Source organism: Phyllobates terribilis, unplaced genomic scaffold (genome assembly GCF_046119375.1).
Source record: "Phyllobates terribilis strain yellow unplaced genomic scaffold, ASM4611937v1 Scaffold_9__5_contigs__length_417890890, whole genome shotgun sequence".
In the NCBI taxonomy this organism is placed as follows: Eukaryota; Metazoa; Chordata; class Amphibia; order Anura; family Dendrobatidae; genus Phyllobates; species Phyllobates terribilis.
The window spans coordinates 384,289,140-384,309,373 of NW_027362769.1; the positions used below are offsets into that span (position 1 = coordinate 384,289,140).

The window sequence follows — 20,234 nt, forward strand, 5'->3', positions numbered from 1 at the left end:
GATATTATGGGATGTAATATAAGGTGATGCCGCACAGATATTATGGGATGTAATATAAGGTGATGCCGCACAGATATTATGGGATGTAATATATGGTGATGCCGCACGGATATTATGGGATGTAATAGAAGGTGATGCCGCACGGGTATTATGGGATTTAATATATGGTGATGCCGCACGGATAGTATGGGATTTAATATATGGTGATGCCGCACGGATATTATGGGATTTAATATATGGTGATGCCGCACGGATATTATGGGATGTAATAGAAGGTGATGCCGCACGGATATTATGGGATGTAATAGAAGGTGATGCCGCACAGATATTATGGGATGTAATATAAGGTGATGCCGCACGGGTATTATGGGATGTAATATATGGTGATGCCGCACGGATATTATGGGATTTAATATATGGTGATGCCGCACGGATATTATGGGATTTAATATATGGTGATGCCGCACGGATATTATGGGATGTAATAGAAGGTGATGCCGCACGGATATTATGGGATGTAATAGAAGGTGATGCCGCACGGATATTATGGGATGTAATGTAAGGTGATGCCGCACGGATATTATGGGATGTAATATATGGTGATGCCGCACGGATATTATGGGATGTAATAGAAGGTGATGCCGCACGGATATTATGGGATGTAATATAAGGTGATGCCGCACGGATATTATGGGATGTAATGTAAGGTGATTCCGCACGGATATTATGGGATGTAATATAAGGTGATGCCGCACAGATATTATGGGATGTAATATAAGGTGATGCCGCACGGATATTATGGGATGTAATATAAGGTGATGCCGCACGGATATTATGGGATGTAATATAAGGTGATGCCGCACGGATATTATGGGATGTAATATAAGGTGATGCCGCACGGATATTATGGGATGTAATATAAGGTGATGCCGCACAGATATTATGGGATGTAATATAAGGTGATGCCGCACGGATATTATGGGATGTAATATAAGGTGATGCCGCACGGGTATTATGGGATGTAATGTAAGGTGATGCCGCACGGGTATTATGGGATGTAATGTAAGGTGATGCCGCACGGGTATTATGGGATGTAATGTAAGGTGATGCCGCACAGATATTATGGGATGTAATATAAGGTGATGCCGCACGGATATTATGGGATGTAATATAAGGTGATGCCGCACAGATATTATGGGATGTAATATAAGGTGATGCCGCACGGGTATTATGGGATGTAATGTAAGGTGATGCCGCACGGATATTATGGGATGTAATATAAGGTGATGCCGCACAGATATTATGGGATGTAATATAAGGTGATGCCGCACAGATATTATGGGATGTAATATAAGGTGATGCCGCACGGATATTATGGGATGTAATATATGGTGATGCCGCACAGATATTATGGGATGTAATATAAGGTGATGCCGCACGGGTATTATGGGATGTAATATAAGGTGATGCCGCACAGATATTATGGGATGTAATATATGGTGATGCCGCACGGATATTATGGGATGTAATATATGGTGATGCCGCACAGATATTATGGGATGTAATATATGGTGATGCCGCACGGATATTATGGGATGTAATATATGGTGATGCCGCACGGATATTATGGGATGTAATATAAGGTGATGCCGCACAGATATTATGGGATGTAATATAAGGTGATGCTATATAGCACAATGTACAATATCACTGATCATTATGGGATGTGCTATGGCTGATGCACCAGGTGATTCCCTGCCCCCTCTGTAGTGACAGGACACATCATAGTGATACATGTTGTGTGCATGGATCTGGAGACTACTCCTCCCATCATTGTTGCAGAGTGCAGTGGGCGTGGCTGTGCCCTGTGATTGGTGCAGGTTTTGGGCTGTCCCCTGTGGTATGCAGCAGTCTCCTCCCTCTGCCTGGAGCTGTCACTTTCTGCCACTCCTATCTCTACTCTAAAAACAGAGCTCATGGGATTAACCCCTGTGCTGCCAGCTGGCACGCAGACACTCAGTGCAAAAACTGTGCCAGTGAGGTATTCAGGAGCCAGTGCGCTGCTGTGTAACCTGGGGATGTCCAGTTGTGAGACTACAACACCTAGCATGCTCTGATAACCTGCAACTTGCTTTTGCTATGTATACCCCTATCACATGTAAAGCGCCATGGAATAAATGGCGCTAGAATAATAAATAATAATAACTATCAGGACACTATAAGAGTTGTAGTACTTGTGATTGCACTCCAATCAGGCATGGATCTAGGATATAGGATCGGGGAGGGGAGTTGTGGCAGTGCAGGGGTTAAGCCTGTCCCAGAGGACACTACATGCTGCTGCTCCTGGCCTGTAGTCCCTGACTGAGAGGTGGGGTGTGCACTGCAGTCTGCTCCACCTTCCAGGTAGTAGTAACCTGCCCATCCAGATCCCTCCCTCCTACCTGTAGAGCAGGATCCCAGGCTGCTCACTGACTCCCTGCTACTCCCCAGCCAGGAGCCAACACCTCAGAGACTCCGAGCACAGAAACATCACCGGGGTCCCAACCTGCAGCATCGCCCCGAGACCCCGCAGCAGCCACCGGCAGCGAGGAAACATGAGCTCCTTGTTCAAGAAGCGAACCACTGCGAAATACAGCCCCAACGCTGTGCAGCCCAAAGTGTAAGTACCCCCTGCCTGCCAGCTAGAGGGGATCCACTCACCTGTGCCCCATCTATAGAGGAGATCCACTCACCTGTGCACCATCTACAGAGGGGACACTCTCACCTGTGCACCATCTATAGAGGAGATCCACTCACCTGTGCCCCATCTATAGAGGGGATCCACTCACCTGTGCCCCATCTGTAGAGGGGATCCACTCACTTGTACACCATCATCTATAGAGGGGGATCCACTCACCTGTGCACTATCTATAGAGGGGACACTCTCACCTGTGCCCCATCTATAGAGGGGATCCACTCACCTGTGCCCCATCTATAGAGGGGATCCACTCACCTGTGCCCCATCTATAGAGGGGATCCACTCACCTGTGCCCCATCTATAGAGGGGATCCACTCACCTGTGCCCCATCTATAGAGGGGATCCACTCACCTGTGCCCCATCTATGGAGGGGATCCACTCACTTGTGCACCATCATCTATGGAGGGGATCCACTCACTTGTGCACCATCATCTATGGAGGGGATCCACTCACTTGTGCACCATCATCTATGGAGGGGATCCACTCACTTGTGCACCATCATCTATGGAGGGGATCCACTCACTTGTGCACCATCATCTATGGAGGGGATCCACTCACTTGTGCACCATCATCTATGGAGGGGATCCACTCACCTGTAGAGATTGACACCAATAGAGGTGATAGTCTCACATGTACACCATCATCTATAAAAGGGATCCACTCCTAATTCATTCACCTGTACACTTATAGAGAGGATCAACTTGCCTGTAACCTGCCACCTATACACTCACCTGTACACACTGACACATTTAAAGAGGATCCACGAAAGTATCCACCCACCTATACACAGTAACACCTAGAGAGATGACCCACTCACCAGTCCACTGTTGCCTATAGAGGATCCACTTGCATGTCTACTGTCACCTATAGAGAGGATCTAATCACTTGTCCGTTATCACCTATAGAGAGGATCTCCATTCTGTCACCCATAGAGAGGATCTACTCACCTGTCCACTGTCATCTATACAGAGGATCCACTCACCTATAAACATGGTGAACAATTGCGAGGATTCATTCATCTGTACACTTGTCACTTATAGATGATCCACTCACCTGTACACATTGTCACCTACAGAGATAATCCACTTACCTGCCCACTGTCACCTATAGGGACTATATACTCAACTCTACCCAGACAGAATTCACGCACCTGTACACACTGTCACATATAGAGAGGATCCACTAACCATTACACACTGTCATATATTTAGAAGATTGACTTACCTGACAGTCACCCATAGAGAGGATCATTTCACCTGTACACTGATACCTATAGAGAGGATCCCCTCAACGGTATCCACTTCTACACAATGGCACCTAGAGTGTATGTAAAAGTGGATTCACTCTATATCTCATTTAAAGAGAATCCACTCATCTGTACACATTGTCACCTATAGAGTATCTATTTACCTGTACACTGACATTTATGCAGGATCCATTTACCTGTATACTGATGGCCATAGAGAGAGGATCCACTCATCTATTAATAATAATAATAATAATAATAATATTATAGCGTCATTTATTCCATGGCGCTTTACATGTACATCTATAAAAATTGTCACCTATAGAAAGGATCCATTGCCCTGTATACTGTTACCTGCAGAAAGGATCCACTCAGTGGTACACACTGACACCTATAGAGGACCCCCTCACCTGTACGCCGACACCTATTGAGGACCCACTCACCTGTCACATTGGCACCTATAAAGTATAGATTTATACACTTTGCATGCTGTCACCTATACAGTATGCAGAGTATGACCAGTTACCCTGTCACCTATATGAGCTTACACCTATAACCTACTAATACTCATATCTGTGCACTCAGTTATGCACAGCGCTCCATGATCATTCCTGCTGTATATACAGTACTGTATATAATGTGCTATACCGCCCCTGGGATCCACCGCACTATGTACAGCGCTGTGTGCCATGTCCTGGAGGCGCCACATTGTATGTGAGCACTATAGTGGATATTCAGCAGTACCTATACCAAAGTATCAGCTGCTGGTTAGACTAGATTTTGTTATTGGTTATATTGGGTTGTGGTGCTGGTTATACTGGGTTCCAGTATTGGTTATTTGGGCCTTCGGTGCTGCTTGTACTGGGTTCTGCTTGTTATACTGGGGTGTGGTGCTGGTTATACTGGGTTCCAGTATTGGTTATTTGGGCCTTCGGTGCTGCTTGTACTGGGTTCTGTTTGTTATACTGGGGTGTGGTGCTGGTTATACTGGGTTCCAGTATTGGTTATTTGGGCCTTCGGTGCTGCTTGTACTGGGTTCTGTTTGTTATACTGGGGTGTGGTGCTGGTTATACTGGGTTCCAGTATTGGTTATTTGGGCCTTCGGTGCTGCTTGTACTGGGTTCTGCTTGTTATACTGGGGTGTGGTGCTGGTTATACTGGGTTCCAGTATTGGTTATTTGGGCCTTCGGCACTGGTTATTTGGGCCTTCGGTGCTGCTTGTACTGGGTTTTGCTTGTTATACTGGGTTGTGGTGCTGCTTGTACTGGGTTCTGCTGGATATACTGGGTTCCAGTATTGGTTATTTGGGCCTTCGGTGCTGCTTGTACTGGGTTCTGCTTGTTATACTGGGTTGTGGTGCTGCTTGTACTGGGTTCTGCTGGATATACTGGGTTCCAGTATTGGTTATTTGGGCCTCCGGGCCTGGTTATACTGGGTTCCAGTATTGGTTATTTGGGCCTTCGGTGCTGCTTGTACTGGGTTCTGTTTGTTATACTGGGGTGTGGTGCTGGTTATACTGGGTTCCAGTATTGGTTATTTGGGCCTTCGGTGCTGCTTGTACTGGGTTCTGCTTGTTATACTGGGGTGTGGTGCTGGTTATACTGGGTTCCAGTATTGGTTATTTGGGCCTTCGGCACTGGTTGTACTGGGTTGTGGTGCTGCTTGTACTGGGTTCTGCTTGTTATACTGGGTTGTGGTGCTGCTTGTACTGGGTTCTGCTGGATATACTGGGTTCCAGTATTGGTTATTTGGGCCTCCGGGCCTGGTTATACTGGGTTCCAGTATTGGTTATTTGGGCCTTCGGTGCTGCTTGTACTGGGTTCTGCTTGTTATACTGGGGTGTGGTGCTGGTTATACTGGGTTCCAGTATTGGTTATTTGGGCCTTCGGCACTGGTTATTTGGGCCTTCGGTGCTGCTTGTATTGGGTTTTGCTTGTTATACTGGGTTGTGGTGCTGCTTGTACTGGGTTCTGCTGGATATACTGGGTTCCAGTATTGGTTATTTGGGCCTTCGGTGCTGCTTGTACTGGGTTCTGCTTGTTATACTGGGGTGTGGTGCTGGTTATACTGGGTTCCAGTATTGGTTATTTGGGCCTTCGGCACTGGTTATTTGGGCCTTCGGTGCTGCTTGTACTGGGTTCTGCTTGTTATACTGGGTTGTGGTGCTGCTTGTACTGGGTTCTGCTGGATATACTGGGTTCCAGTATTGGTTATTTGGGCCTCCGGGCCTGGTTATACTGGGTTCTGCTGGTTATACTGGGTCCTGTTAGCTCTCCTTGCTGCTAGACGATCATCTTTGATGTCAGGGAACAGGTTGGTCTCCATTGTTCTTGTGTGACACCCTGTGATTGATGTTGAGTGTCAGCTCTGCAGGGCAGAGGGTGGTTACAGCTGCAGACTTGCCCTGGGATTTCTGCTCCGCAGCTTGGTCCTGTAGTGCACGCATGACCCTTGCATCTGTCCTTCACCTTCACACCCCCTGTAGCCCTTCCTGTCATTCCTCCAATATCCTAATGGTAAAGCTGAAGGGAGGGTGCACCCCACTGTGCTGTAGAGGGGTCCTCGCCCACTTCCACGCCACGGGCAGTCCGGCCTCGCGTTCCATTATTTTGCACCATATTATGACAAGTTTTGTAACTGAGGTGCGGGGAGAAGGCCGGAGGATGATGGTGGTGTAGTCCAGCTGGCACGAATCTTGGGGCACATCAGAGCCCCATTACCTACTGTATCACCCATGTGTAGGGCACAGACTTTGACTACAACTCTCAGTATGGACCACTTCCATATGATGTGTGGTGAATGGTATCTGTCATGTGACCATTGCGCAGGTGTGCATGTTGGGAGTTGTAGTTTCAGAAGCCGAGGAAACATCCCTTCTGTGGTGGCAGAAGTCTCACCTAGGCGGTGACAGCGACTGATCTGATGGGTGTGATCCATCCTACGTCCGGATACTGTGTGAATGATGAGAGTATAAAGGACAACCACCCCGACTGTATATGAGGATTACCTGGGGGGATGGGGGCTGACAATGCGACTCCGGGCAGGGGACCCCTCATTGTATGGAGGGGACCCCTCATTGTATGGAGGGTAACCAGAGCGGACCCTACTCAGGATTCCCACATACCTCTCATGGGGACTATCCTCATCAGCCCTAATGGTTCGTTACAATGTATCAGTCTGGAGTCCAGGCTCACAGAGGATTGTCCAGACCAGATACAATTGTAACAAACCTTCAGCAGTGCTCTCCTTCACTGACAGTAAGCAGAGATCTTTAGAATGGTGATTAATTGGTAAATGAAGTCTATCGCAAGGTTCAGACGCTTTGTTTGCTGCAGTTTTGGGGTGTCGGGGTCACCATAATGAACGCTGGGTATTTGGATGGACGGCGGAGACATTCTTTCTGGAGGAGCAGCTGCACTTGTCTCGTTTGGCAGGACTTTTTCCTTTTTTTGGTATTTCAGGAATGTGACCTGGGAAAGAGAAGGATCCTGTATCTGGTCTTGTTTTCTGACATAGTGATCAGACTGGTTTTTGACATACCCAGAGGCAAAAATGCCAGCTTGGCCCATGGCCCCTCTGCCACACTAGTGGGACTACAGGAGGTGATCGGACATCCAGGACGGGACATTGCTCCAACGTGGAGCTCAACCCTTGTAATATCAACTGCCCCTCCGCAACCGGATCCCTGTGAAGTTGTCGTTGTCTATATTTTTTATTCTACTGCGTGCCAAGTTGGTAAAAAATTGACCACCACTTGCACTGTGAAAGAGTCCGCACATTGCTCATTGGCACAAGTTATGAAGATCTGAAGATGTGGGTTGTAATAATCGTCTATGCAGGTTAACAATGCAACTATTTTTTATTCCTTGCGTGCATGAAGACCAAGCAATTCCGGGTAGATGGCCAAAATACAATGCCCTTAGTCCACAAGATCTCAACCCGGGGCCAGTAATTCCACTGCCCCCGTACCAGGCAATTCCCACTGCCTCCCAACTTTTGGTTGGCCCACACCTTTTGTATCTCCCACCGGTATAGTGTGCAGTCACAGCCTATGCTCCTCCAGATGACGAATACCACGACCGTAGTACATGTATCCAGCTCCAGCCGACAACAACAGTCCTTAGGATAGTTCCTCAAATCCAGACAACAGATACCACGACCGTAGCACATATATCCAGCTCCAGCCGGCAACAACAGTCATTAGGATAGTTCCTCAAATCCAGACGACAGATATCTCAAACGTAGCACATATATCCAGCTCCAGCCGGCAACAACAGTCATTAGGATAGTTCCTCAAATCCAGACGACAGATATCTCAAACGTAGCACATGTATCCAGCTCCAGCCGGCAACAACAGTCATTAGGATAGTTCCTCAAATCCAGACAACAGATACCACGACCGTAGCACATGTATCCAGCTCCAGCCAGCAATTGACCTCCAATCTCCATAGTCCATCCATATGTGGCACCAGGACTCCTTGTGGCTTATTGTCTACCTCTGCTGGGATCAGTCATCTGGTTGCGCTGAGATACTCCCACCAAACCCCTTTATTTAAACATTTGCGGCAGGTAGCTCAAAGGATGAAGAATGTTTCAGAAGCCCAATCTCCAGTCTGTCTGCAGGGTTGTGTAGTAGGGATGCCCTCTGCAGAGAGGAACAAAGACGCAGGTCGTCGTTTATGAGCCCCATGTGGTCAGAACGCCAGAACTTCATCTTATTGACGGACGCCACAAGTATAGGCCAATAGTGGCTTGTAGGGGCTGCCTAGGGAGGGAGGGGGCCCTTTAAGAGACCCAGGACTGTTACTTGACTTCTCATGAGATCCTGACGCTGGCGCAATACTGGCACCTGTCTTGTGGTGGCTCTTTTCCCAGTCAAGACGGCTCCTTTCACTGGATTATAAAAAAGGCTCCTTTGTTTGCAAACAATGGAGGACGCCACACGTACCGTATCGTACCTGCTGCTGGATTACCTCCTGTTTATTATACTCCACGGGCCCTTCTGTGAGAGTAACAGTACCTTTTTTATTTTATTTTTTCTATGAATGGGGCCCAAACCAACAAAAAGGACCCTTAGCACCATAAAAATACCGCTATAAAATACTAGATCCATCATACAGTGCCAACAAGTACCGCCATACAATACGGCCCAAATAAACCTGCTATAATACCACGTGTAGACCAAATAATACTAACATATAAGCCAGCCAAACTAACAAAACCATAGTACCGCCACACAATGCTAAATAATACCACCCAAATATACTGCCATCCTTCCAAAATATAGTCCAGCCTAAATAATCCCTTTATATAATACTGCTATACAAGGCCAAATAAAATGGCCCCCCCAAAAAAACCTCAAAATTCTCATAAAATACTGCCACATAATACAGCCATACTATACCAAATAATGCCACCATATAATTCCCATATGCTACAGGCAAAATTATATTACCGTACAATTCTAAATAACGCTAAATAGTACCGCCATACAATGCCATGCCAAATAATGTGTCTAATGGAAGATGTAGGTGTTGATTGTCAGGATTTCCGGTGTATTCACACAAAACAGAATTATAATTAGACATAATAAGATCCGTCAGTGGCAGCTGTTCTGCTTGTTGATGGTTTCCACTCATACTCTCCTAGATCGGGCTCCCTCCCTGCTGTGGATGAGGCATCACCCCATTGTGTTCTCATCTGGGTGTACATCTTATTTATTTCCTCAGGTATTCGCCTCTAAATTTAGCTCTTCCTTGTAAAACCTGAAGGAGACGACGAGGCATCTCCTCGTCCTGCGTCTTGTAGAAGATTCCAGAGAGGTTTTCACCACAGGGAGGAGCGCCGCCATCTCCCAATCGCTAATGTTATGTCAAATAAGAGAAGGGCGTGAGGCCGACATAGCAGAGCCGGGAGCCGAGCAGGTTCGGCAAGAAGTTGGGGCAGGGGCGTGACGCTGATAGTTTCATTGCAGTCGGTGGTGTGAGATGTCAATGCGCTGGGAAAACTCTGCATTATCTGACGGTGGCGCAATCCCGGGACGTCACAGCCCCACGCGTTTCGGGGTCGTCAGGCGAGGGCAGAATAAGGAACAGGCTACACAATAAGCCATATTTTGCATTGCACCCTGAACGTCCAGATAAAGGGGCTCTCGGACCCCCGGAATCCTGTTTCTGGGAACTAAATTGGGGAGGTGATATGACCTTCAAGTGGGTCTTGGCTAGGACTGAAATTTTTCGGCGGTATCTGCCAACTGTCCTGAATTTTGCCTATTTTTCGCAAATTTGCTGCATCCGGGGCCTAAAAGGGGCATTGTTTACACAAGCGCGGCCCATAAAATGATGGCTCCTTTAGGGTTGGGGGGGCGAAGACAGGGCTTAAAGGGGTATTCCCATCTCTAAGATCCTATCCCAATATGTAGTAGGTGTAATAATAATATTAGCAAATACCTCCAATTTGAAATGTAGTATAGTTTTTCTGATTCGCTATATATCTTTCCTCATGTGCAGGCATTGCAGGATCTTAGGTATCCATGGTTACGACCACTGATATAGTGACAGTTAGCTAGTTGCTAGTGGTCGTAACCATGGATACCTAAGGTCCTGCAATGCCCTATATGGGGAAAGAGACATTGCGAATCAGAAAAACTATACTACATTTCTAACTGGAGGTATTTGCTATTATTATTATTATTATTATTATTCCTACTATATATTGGGAACAGATCTTGGACGCGGAGAGGCCCCCGTTATGTTACGCATTTGGCACTAGGAACCGAACTCCAGTTTATTGATTAAGTTGTGCCGTGTCAGAAAATGGCCGCCACATTATAAATTTTAAATTCTCAAGACACCACTGTAAACTTTTAACAATATGGCTGCCATTGTTAAAAAATACAGGGCAGGTTTATGAAACTGAAAGAGAAGCTGCCTTTGTTTCTCATAGCAACCAATCACAGCTCAGCTTTCATTCTACCAGAGCACTGAATGAAATTAAAGCAGAGCTGTGATTGGTTGCTATGGGAAACAAAGGCAGTTTCTCTCCTAAACTGTCTACAGCCATTAATTAGTAGGCCGCAGTCTAATCCATGACAAAATGGCCGCCAATTCTGGTATCGAGGTATTCACACCTCATAGGGGGTGTGTACACCTGCTAGAATGTAATCATGAACTTACACCAAAATGGCTGCCATGCCAGAAATGTGAATAGCGCTCTACCAGAATGAATGTGGCGCAGCCGCATTCCTCCTGATATTTCCTACGAAGCTTCTGTCTGTTTAGAAACTGTAATAATTTCCGTCGGGACGCCTCCGGAGCGCCCAAAGGCCTCAATCAGAGGACGGCGGGCGTGGAAACACATTTTGGAGATTTTTGAAATTCTGCCCACTTTTCATCTCCATTGTGAAAATGTAAAAAATGTTTTTAAATCAACAGTTTAATAATAATGAACCAACGCTTTCCAGGCGGCCATATTGAATTCTTAAAGGAGGACGGTTATATAGGCACCAATTCAGACCTCTAAGATGCATAAATGGCTGCCATAAGGAGTCAAGAGGGAGGAGGAATCTATATGTTCAGACTCCTCCCCCATGACTCCTAAAGCTAGGGGCAGATCTACAAGGAACGGGGCCATGTTCTGTCTCCCTGCTCACATGTGTGACCGATACCGGCCGCTCCTGTAATAATGCACTGTGCTATTATCAGCCTGTGACTTTCTGAATAGCGGAGTACGAGGCGCAGAATACCAGAACCGTGACCACTATTTACCCAGCAGTCGGCTCTCGGTATTCATTCTTATCTCAGAAAACTGCTCAGTAAATACAGATTGTAGAATATTACTCAACCTGCATAAGATGATGGGAGAGATAGTCCTCAGCGATAACTCAAGTGCCTCAATGTGTGATGGCGGTATATACTGCCTGACAGCTATATATGATATAGTGAAGCTATACATCCTCCTTCATATACAGTGAAGGAAATAATTATTTGATCCCTTGCTGTTTTTGTAAATTTGCCCACTGACAAAGACATGAACAGTCTATAATTTTACGGGTAGGTTAATTTTAACATTGAGAGATAGAATTTTTTTTGCATTTTGCAGTGAGAAATAAGTATTTGATCCCCTACAGACCAGTTAGACGCTCCTAATCACATCGTTACCTGCATTAAAGACAACTGTCTTACATAGTCACCTGTATAAATGACTCCTGTCCACAGACTCAATTAATCAGACAGACTCTAACCTCTACAACATGGGCAAGACCAAAGAGCTTTCTAAGGATGTCAGGGACAACATCATAGACCTGCACAATGGGCTATAAAACCATAAGTAAGACGCTGGGTGAGAAGGAGACATCTGTTGGTGCAATAGTAAGAAAATGGAAGAAATACAAAATGACTGTCAATCGACATCGATCTGGGGCACCATGCAAAATCTCACCTCGTGCGGTATCCTTGATCATGAGGAAGATGAGAGATCAACCTAAAACTACACGGGGGAACTTGTTAATGATCTCCAGGCAGCTGGGACCACAGTCACCAAGAAAACCATTGGTAACACATTACACCTTTAAAGGTTTAAAATCCTGCAGTGCCCGCAAGGTCCCCCTGCTCAAGAAGGCACATGTGCAGGCCCATCTGAAGTTTACCAATGAACATCTGGATGATTCTGTGAGTTATTGGGAGAAGGTGCTGTGGTCAGATGAGACAAAAATTGAGCTCTTTGGCATTAACTCAACTCGCCGTGTTTGGAGGAAGAGAAATGCTGCCTATGACCCAAAGAACACCCTCCCCACTGTCAAGCATGGAGGTGGAAACATTATATTTTGAGGGTATTTCTCTGCTAAGGGCACAGGACTACTTCACTGTATCAATGGGAGAATGGATGGAGCCATGTACCATAAAATCCTGAGTAACAACCTCCTTCCCTCCACCAGGACATTAACCCTAGAACGCATACCTGGGGCCTCGCAGGCCCGCCCTGTTAATTGTTTTCTATTTTCTGCAAGATTACTTTAGTTAGAATTTTGAAACTCTAGGTATTCCTCAGGTATATAGTTGTTTGTCATTTTTGTTTGCGTTATTCCATGTTATTTGCACACGGGCCTAAAAGGCCCCAGGTATGTGAAAAAGTAGATTTTTATGGTCGTGCGTTCTAGGGTTAAAAATGGGTCGTGGCTGGGTCTTCCAGCAAGACAACGACCCAAAACATACAGCCAAGGCAACAAAGGAGTGGCTCAAAAAGAAGCACATTAAGGTCATGGAGTGGCCTAGCCAGTCTCCAGACCTTAATCCCATAGAAAACTTATGGAGGGAGTTGAAGCTCCGAGTTGCCAAGCGACAGCCTCAAAATCTTAATGATTTAGAGATGATGTGTAAAGAGGAGTGGACCAAAACTCCTCCTGACATGTGCGCAACCCTCATCATCAACTACTAACAACGTCTGACTGCTGTGCTTGCCAAGAAGGGTTTTGCCACCAAGTATTAAGTGTTGTTTGCCAGAGGGATCAAATACTTAATGTGATTTTCTTGATTTTTTTGGGGGGGATATTCTATCTCTCAATGTTAAAATTAACCTACCCTTCAAATTATAGACTGTTCATGTCTTTGTCAGTGCGCAAACTTACAAAAACAGCAAGGGATCAAATACTTATTTCCTTCACTGTAAGTATATGCAGCCGGTATAACCTGGGCATTATATATTTACTATGCTGGTATAACCTGGGCATGAATGTGATGTTTCTGTGTATATGTCTGCAATCACTATGGATATATAGCGCATCTCACCTTTGTGCCCCTATGAAAGTTCTCCCTGTAGGCATACACTCAGTGACGGGCGTATTGTGCCTTGTCTATATCATCTGTTGTGTACACAATCTGATAATGGGGGGAAAACTGGTAAGGTGAGATGTATGTAGGTGGGGAGCGCTCTACTAGATCATCCTATATTTTTCTTACCGTATGTATGAAGTCATCCTGCACCAAAGGGCTGCACAAGTCCATAGAAGATATTACTGGGGTGTGTGACTGGCACTGTTATGTGAGCACAATGTATAGTACTATGCTACAGATTGTAGATATTGGAACTGTGATTGGTACTGTTAGTAATCACTATGTGTAGTACCATTATACAGAAGTTATGGATGGTACACAGGGGTATTGTGACTGGTTCTGTTAGTAACCACTATGTATAGAACCATTATACAGAAGCCATGGATGGTACCTGGGGGTACTGTTAGTAATCACTATATATGGAACCATTATACAGAAGCCGCGGGTGGTACCTGGGGGAACTGTGATGGGTTATGTTAGTAACTACTATGTACAGTACCATTATACAGAAGCTATGGATGGTACACAGGGGTATTGTGACTGGTTCTGTTAGTAACCACTATGTATAGAACCATTATACAGAAGGCATGGATGGTACACAGGGGTACTGTGACTGGTACTGTTAGTAACCACTATGTACAGTACCATTATACAGAAGCCATGGATGGTACCTGGGGGTACTGTTAGTAATCACTATATATGGAACCATTATACAGAAGCCGCGGGTGGTACCTGGGGGAACTGTGATGGGTTATGTTAGTAACTACTATGTACAGTACCATTATACAGAAGCTATGGATGGTACACAGGGGTATTGTGACTGGTTCTGTTAGTAACCACTATGTATAGAACCATTATACAGAAGGCATGGATGGTACACAGGGGTACTGTGACTGGTACTGTTAGTAACCACTATGTACAGTACCATTATACAGAAGCCATGGATGGTACCTGGGGGTACTGTTAGTAATCACTATATATGGAACCATTATACAGAAGCCGCGGGTGGTACCTGGGGGAACTGTGATGGGTTATGTTAGTAACTACTATGTACAGTACCATTATACAGAAGCTATGGATGGTACACAGGGGTATTGTGACTGGTTCTGTTAGTAACCACTATGTATAGAACCATTATACAGAAGGCATGGATGGTACACAGGGGTACTGTGACTGGTACTGTTAGTAACCACTATGTACAGTACCATTATACAGAAGCCATGGATGGTACCTGGGGGTACTGTTAGTAATCACTATATATGGAACCATTATACAGAAGCCGCGGGTGGTACCTGGGGGAACTGTGATGGGTTATGTTAGTAACCACTATGTACAGAACTATTATACAGAAGCTATAGATGGTACACAGGGGTACTGTGACTGGTACTGTTAGTAACCACTATGTATAGAACCATTATAGAGGAGCTGTGGATGGTACACAGGGGTACTGTGACTGGTACTGTTAGTAACCACTATGTACAGTACCATTATACAGGAGCTATGGATGGTACCTGGGGATACTGTGACTGGTACTGTTAGTAACCACTATGTACAGTACCATTATACAGGAGCTATGGATGGTACACAGGGGTATTGTGACTGGTTCTGTTAGTAACCACTATGTACAGAACTATTATACAGAAGCTATAGATGGTACACAGGGGTACTGTGACTGGTACTGTTAGTAACCACTATGTATAGAACCATTATAGAGGAGCTGTGGATGGTACACAGGGGTACTGTGACTGGTACTGTTAGTAACCACTATGTACAGTACCATTATACAGGAGCTATGGATGGTACCTGGGGATACTGTGACGGGTACTGTTAGTAACCACTATGTACAGTACCATTATACAGGAGCTATGGATGGTACACAGGGGTACAGTGACTGGTACTGTTAGTAACCACTGTGTACAGTACCATTATACAGGAGCTATGGATGGTACACAGGGGTACTGTGACGGGTACTGTTAGTAACAACTGTGTACAGTACCATTATACAGGAGCTATGGATGGTACACAGTGGTACTGTTAGTAACCACTATGTACAGTACCATTATACAGGAGCTATGGATGGTACCTGGGGATACTGTGACGGGTACTGTTAGTAACCACTATGTACAGTACCATTATACAGGAGCTATGGATGGTACACAGGGGTATTGTGACTGGTTCTGTTAGTAACCACTATGTACAGAACTATTATACAGAAGCTATAGATGGTACACAGGGGTACTGTGACTGGTACTGTTAGTAACCACTATGTATAGAACCATTATAGAGGAGCTGTGGATGGTACACAGGGGTACTGTGACTGGTACTGTTAGTAACCACTATGTACAGTACCATTATACAGGAGCTATGGATGGTACCTGGGGATACTGTGACGGGTACTGTTAGTAACCACTATGTACAGTACCATTATACAGGAGCTATGGATGGTACACAGGGGTACAGTGACTGGTACTGTTAGTAACCACTGTGTACAGTACCATTATACAGGAGCTATGGATGGTACACAGGGGTACTGTGACGGGTACTGTTAGTAACAACTGTGTACAGTACCATTATACAGGAGCTATGGATGGTACACAGGGGTACTGTGACGGGTACTGTTAGTAACCACTATGTACAGTACCATTATACAGGAGCTATGGATGGTACACAGTGGTACTGTTAGTAACCACTATGTACAGTACCATTATACAGGAGCTATGGATGGTACCTGGGGACACTGTGACGGGTACTGTTAGTAACCACTATGTACAGTACCATTATACAGGAGCTATGGATGGTACCTGGGGACACTGTGACTGGTACTGTTAGTAACCACTATGTACAGTACCATTATACAGGAGCTATGGATGGTACACAGGGGTACAGTGACTGGTACTGTTAGTAACCACTATGTACAGTACCATTATACAGGAGCTGAGCACAGTACCCATGGCTATATCGTATACATGGGTGATAACTGGTCGAGGCCCTGTGCCATGATGCCAGTGCTGTGTGTGCCTAGTTCGTGCCTTGCATGGCGCAGTGACCCACAGACACATGGACACCATGTGCGCCACATTTCCTCCTATTGGCGGTGAAATGTCCTGGAGGATGTGAGAGCGCCCCTCATGGTGTCTCCGGAGTGTTCCTCACAAGGGGCAGAGGGGGTCACACCAGCTGTCGGCAGCCATACGCCCCCTCTGACCCTGGGCGCTCCACACTACTTATTCTGATTCTCTGCTGGATATTCCAGTATCCCTGTGAGTAGAGAATGGAGTAATCCACAGCTGTCAGATCAGCAGACATGCTGGGAGTTGTAGTTCTGCAATGGTCTCGATCATTGCTGGGCATCAGGTGCTGGGAGATGTTCACACATACTGTTATTCCTAGTATTGGTCACCATGCTGTGGGGCAGCAGAGAGCTGCCCAGGAAGGAGCCTTACTGGTTACCGGGGAGGAGTGGGTGACCCCGGCTGGCCTGGCGGTGCCGTATCGTGGGTCCGGGCTCGCTCGTCCTATGTACATTGGTTTCTGGGAGGGACGGTGACATCTCGTCTCCATGACTCCTCTGTATAGTAATTAGCTGATTGTTTGTTTCCTGAGCTGCAATTTAATTAGTTTCCTGCTCAGAAAGTAAAGAGATGGAGAATTTCGAGTTCATTGCCCTTTAAGAGAGATACAAACAGTTCCAGGCCCGGAGCCTGAGGCTGCACCACTGAGGGACTCTGAGCACTTTGTTAGGGATTTTCTTGCAGATTCTTCTTTTGTCTACTACAGTACATAATAGAACAGAGCGGCAGTGTAAAGTATGGGGATAGAGCAGTAGTCTGAGCCTCTGATGAGACACGATACGTTTCAGACAACCACAGACTCCATCAAACAATACAGCTGAACTGGTCTCTGAAAAGAGCTGTGCCTTTAAGGAGCAGAGCTGCAGTGTAAAGTATCAAGAGAGCTCAACAACCAAAGCCTCTGATAAGACAGGGACGTGATCAGAGCAGCGCCCTAATGGCCGAGAAGTGCAGTGCAAAATATTAAATGAATATTAAATAGTAAATTTCAGACCACCCCCGACTCCGACATACCGTGCAACTGAGAGGAAGTCACTGACTACACCAGCTGCAGTGTAAAGTATGGGGGGCAGAGCACTAGCCTGAGTCTCTGAAGAGACAGTGGAGGGTCAGAGGTTGACTTAAGACCACCACAGACTCCAATTAACAATGCACTTCAGTGCTCTAATAAAGCAGAGCTGCAGTGTAAAGTATGGGGCCTCCCCCTTCCTTTATTGAGACAGTATGTTTAGCCTTCCAGCTGTCATTCAAGGCAATGTGATTATAGGTCAACGGGGTGCCAACTTGTCATATGCCAACCGCAATAATAAGATATAAAGGAGCTGGTGGCGTGCATTGTGGGGACTATGATAACACTGCCGGGCGGTTTATAAAGCTTATGTGTATGTGATATACTTCAGGCAGAATGACAAAGGCCTGATATGTGCGGTGCAGAATCTACAAATATCTGGGCCTGAATGTTCCCAGAACTGATCTATGACTGCTCATCCTGATCTTCCTGGTTCATGAGTTGCATGTAGACAGTGTGTAGAGAATGGAACTGTAACAGAAGGATTCTGATAGGTCACTCTGGGGGTCTGTGGCAAGGTGGAGACCCCCTGCACATCTCAGGAGTGTAGTAATGTCCTGGAGGAGATCACACAGGAAGGGAAAGTGATACATTGTTACTGTGATCGAAGGCACAAAGGAAGGATTAATGAGAGTTCAAAAATAACCTTCATTAATGTACGTGTGCTCCAGCGCCCGACAACGCCCTGCACAGCCGAGCCCATCACCTGCTGGAGTATGGAGAAACCTTCACCAACACCGAGCCCTATACTAGGAAAGGGATTTACCCACTGGATACAAATACCGTATGTGTACATATATACTGCACACAGTGCAACATAAGGAAATGGTGCCGACTATTCATATGGTCAAGAAATGGCCGTACAGCATATTGGTACAATCCAGGCAGTATTATAGTAGTTATATTCCTGTACATAGGGGCAGTATTATAGTAGTTATATTCCTGTACATAGGGGCAGTATTATAGTAGTTATATTCCTGTACATAGGGGGCAGTATTATAGTAGTTATATTCCTGTACATAGGGGCAGTATTATAGTAGTTATATTCCTGTACATAGGGGCAGTATTATAGTAGTTATATTCCTGTACATAGGGGGCAGTATTATAGTAGTTATATTCCTGTACATAGGGGCAGTATTATAGTAGTTATATTCCTGTACATAGGAGCAGTATTATAGTAGTTATATTCTTGTACATAGGAGCAGTATTATAGTAGTTATATTCTTGTACATAGGAGCAGTATTATAGTAGTTATATTCTTGTACATAGGGGTAGTATTATAGTAGTTATATTCTTGTACATAGGGGCAGTATTATAGTAGTTATATTCCTGTACATAGGGGGCAGTATTATAGTAGTTATATTCCTGTACATAGGGAGCAGTATTATAGCAGTTATATTCTTGTACATAGGAGCAGTATTATAGTAGTTATATTCTTGTACATAGGAGCAGTATTATAGTAGTTATATTCTTGTACATAGGGGCAGTTTTATAGTAGTTATATTCTTGTACATAGGTGCAGTATTATAGTAATATTCTTGTACATAGGGAGCAGTATTATAGTAGTTATATTCTTGTACATAGGTGCAGTATTATAGTAGTTATATTCTTGTACATAGGAGCAGTATTATAGTACTATTCTTGTACATAGGGGGCAGTATTATAGTAGTTATATTCTTGTACATAGGGGCAGTATTATAGCAGTTATATTCTTGTACATAGGGAGCGGTATTATAGCAGTTATATTCTTGTACATAGGGGGCGGTATTATAGCAGTTGTATTCTTGTACATAGGGGGCGGTATTATAGCAGTTGTATTCTTGTACATAGGGGGCGGTATTATAGCAGTTGTATTCTTGTACATAGGGGGAGATATTATAGCAGTTGTATTCTTGTACATAGGGGGCGGTATTATAGTAATATTTTTGTACATAGGCGCAGTATTATAGTAATATTCTTGTACATAGGGAGCAGTATTATAGTAGTTATATTCTTGTACATAGGTGCAGTATTATAGTAATATTCTTGTACATAGGGAGCAGTATTATAGTAGTTATATTCTTGTACATAGGTGCAGTATTATAGTAGTTATATTCTTGTACATAGGAGCAGTATTATAGTAATATTCTTGTACATAGGGGGCAGTATTATAGTAGTTATATTCTTGTACATAGGGGTAATATTATAGTAGTTATATTCTTGTACATATTGGCAGTATTATAGTAGTTATATTCTTGTACATAGGAGCAGTATTATAGTAGTTATATTCTTCTACATAGGG

At 44.9% G+C, this 20,234-nt stretch overlaps 1 protein-coding gene across 2 annotated transcripts in view; it reads left to right on the forward strand.

The window, feature by feature from the left end:
- The first annotated feature begins 2,424 nt into the window (after positions 1 to 2,424).
- PPL (periplakin) overlaps positions 2,425 to 20,234 on the forward strand; it is a 48,576-nt gene continuing 30,766 nt past the window's right edge. The window contains exon 1 of one of the 2 annotated variants that reach the window (XM_073648557.1): positions 2,425 to 2,659. In XM_073648557.1, coding sequence (XP_073504658.1) covers positions 2,595 to 2,659 — 65 coding nt within the window. In that variant the 5' untranslated portion in view covers positions 2,425 to 2,594. Of the gene's footprint in view, positions 2,660 to 18,654; positions 18,738 to 20,234 lie in introns of those variants that run through there. The other variant, XM_073648556.1, reaches the window with a different exon arrangement.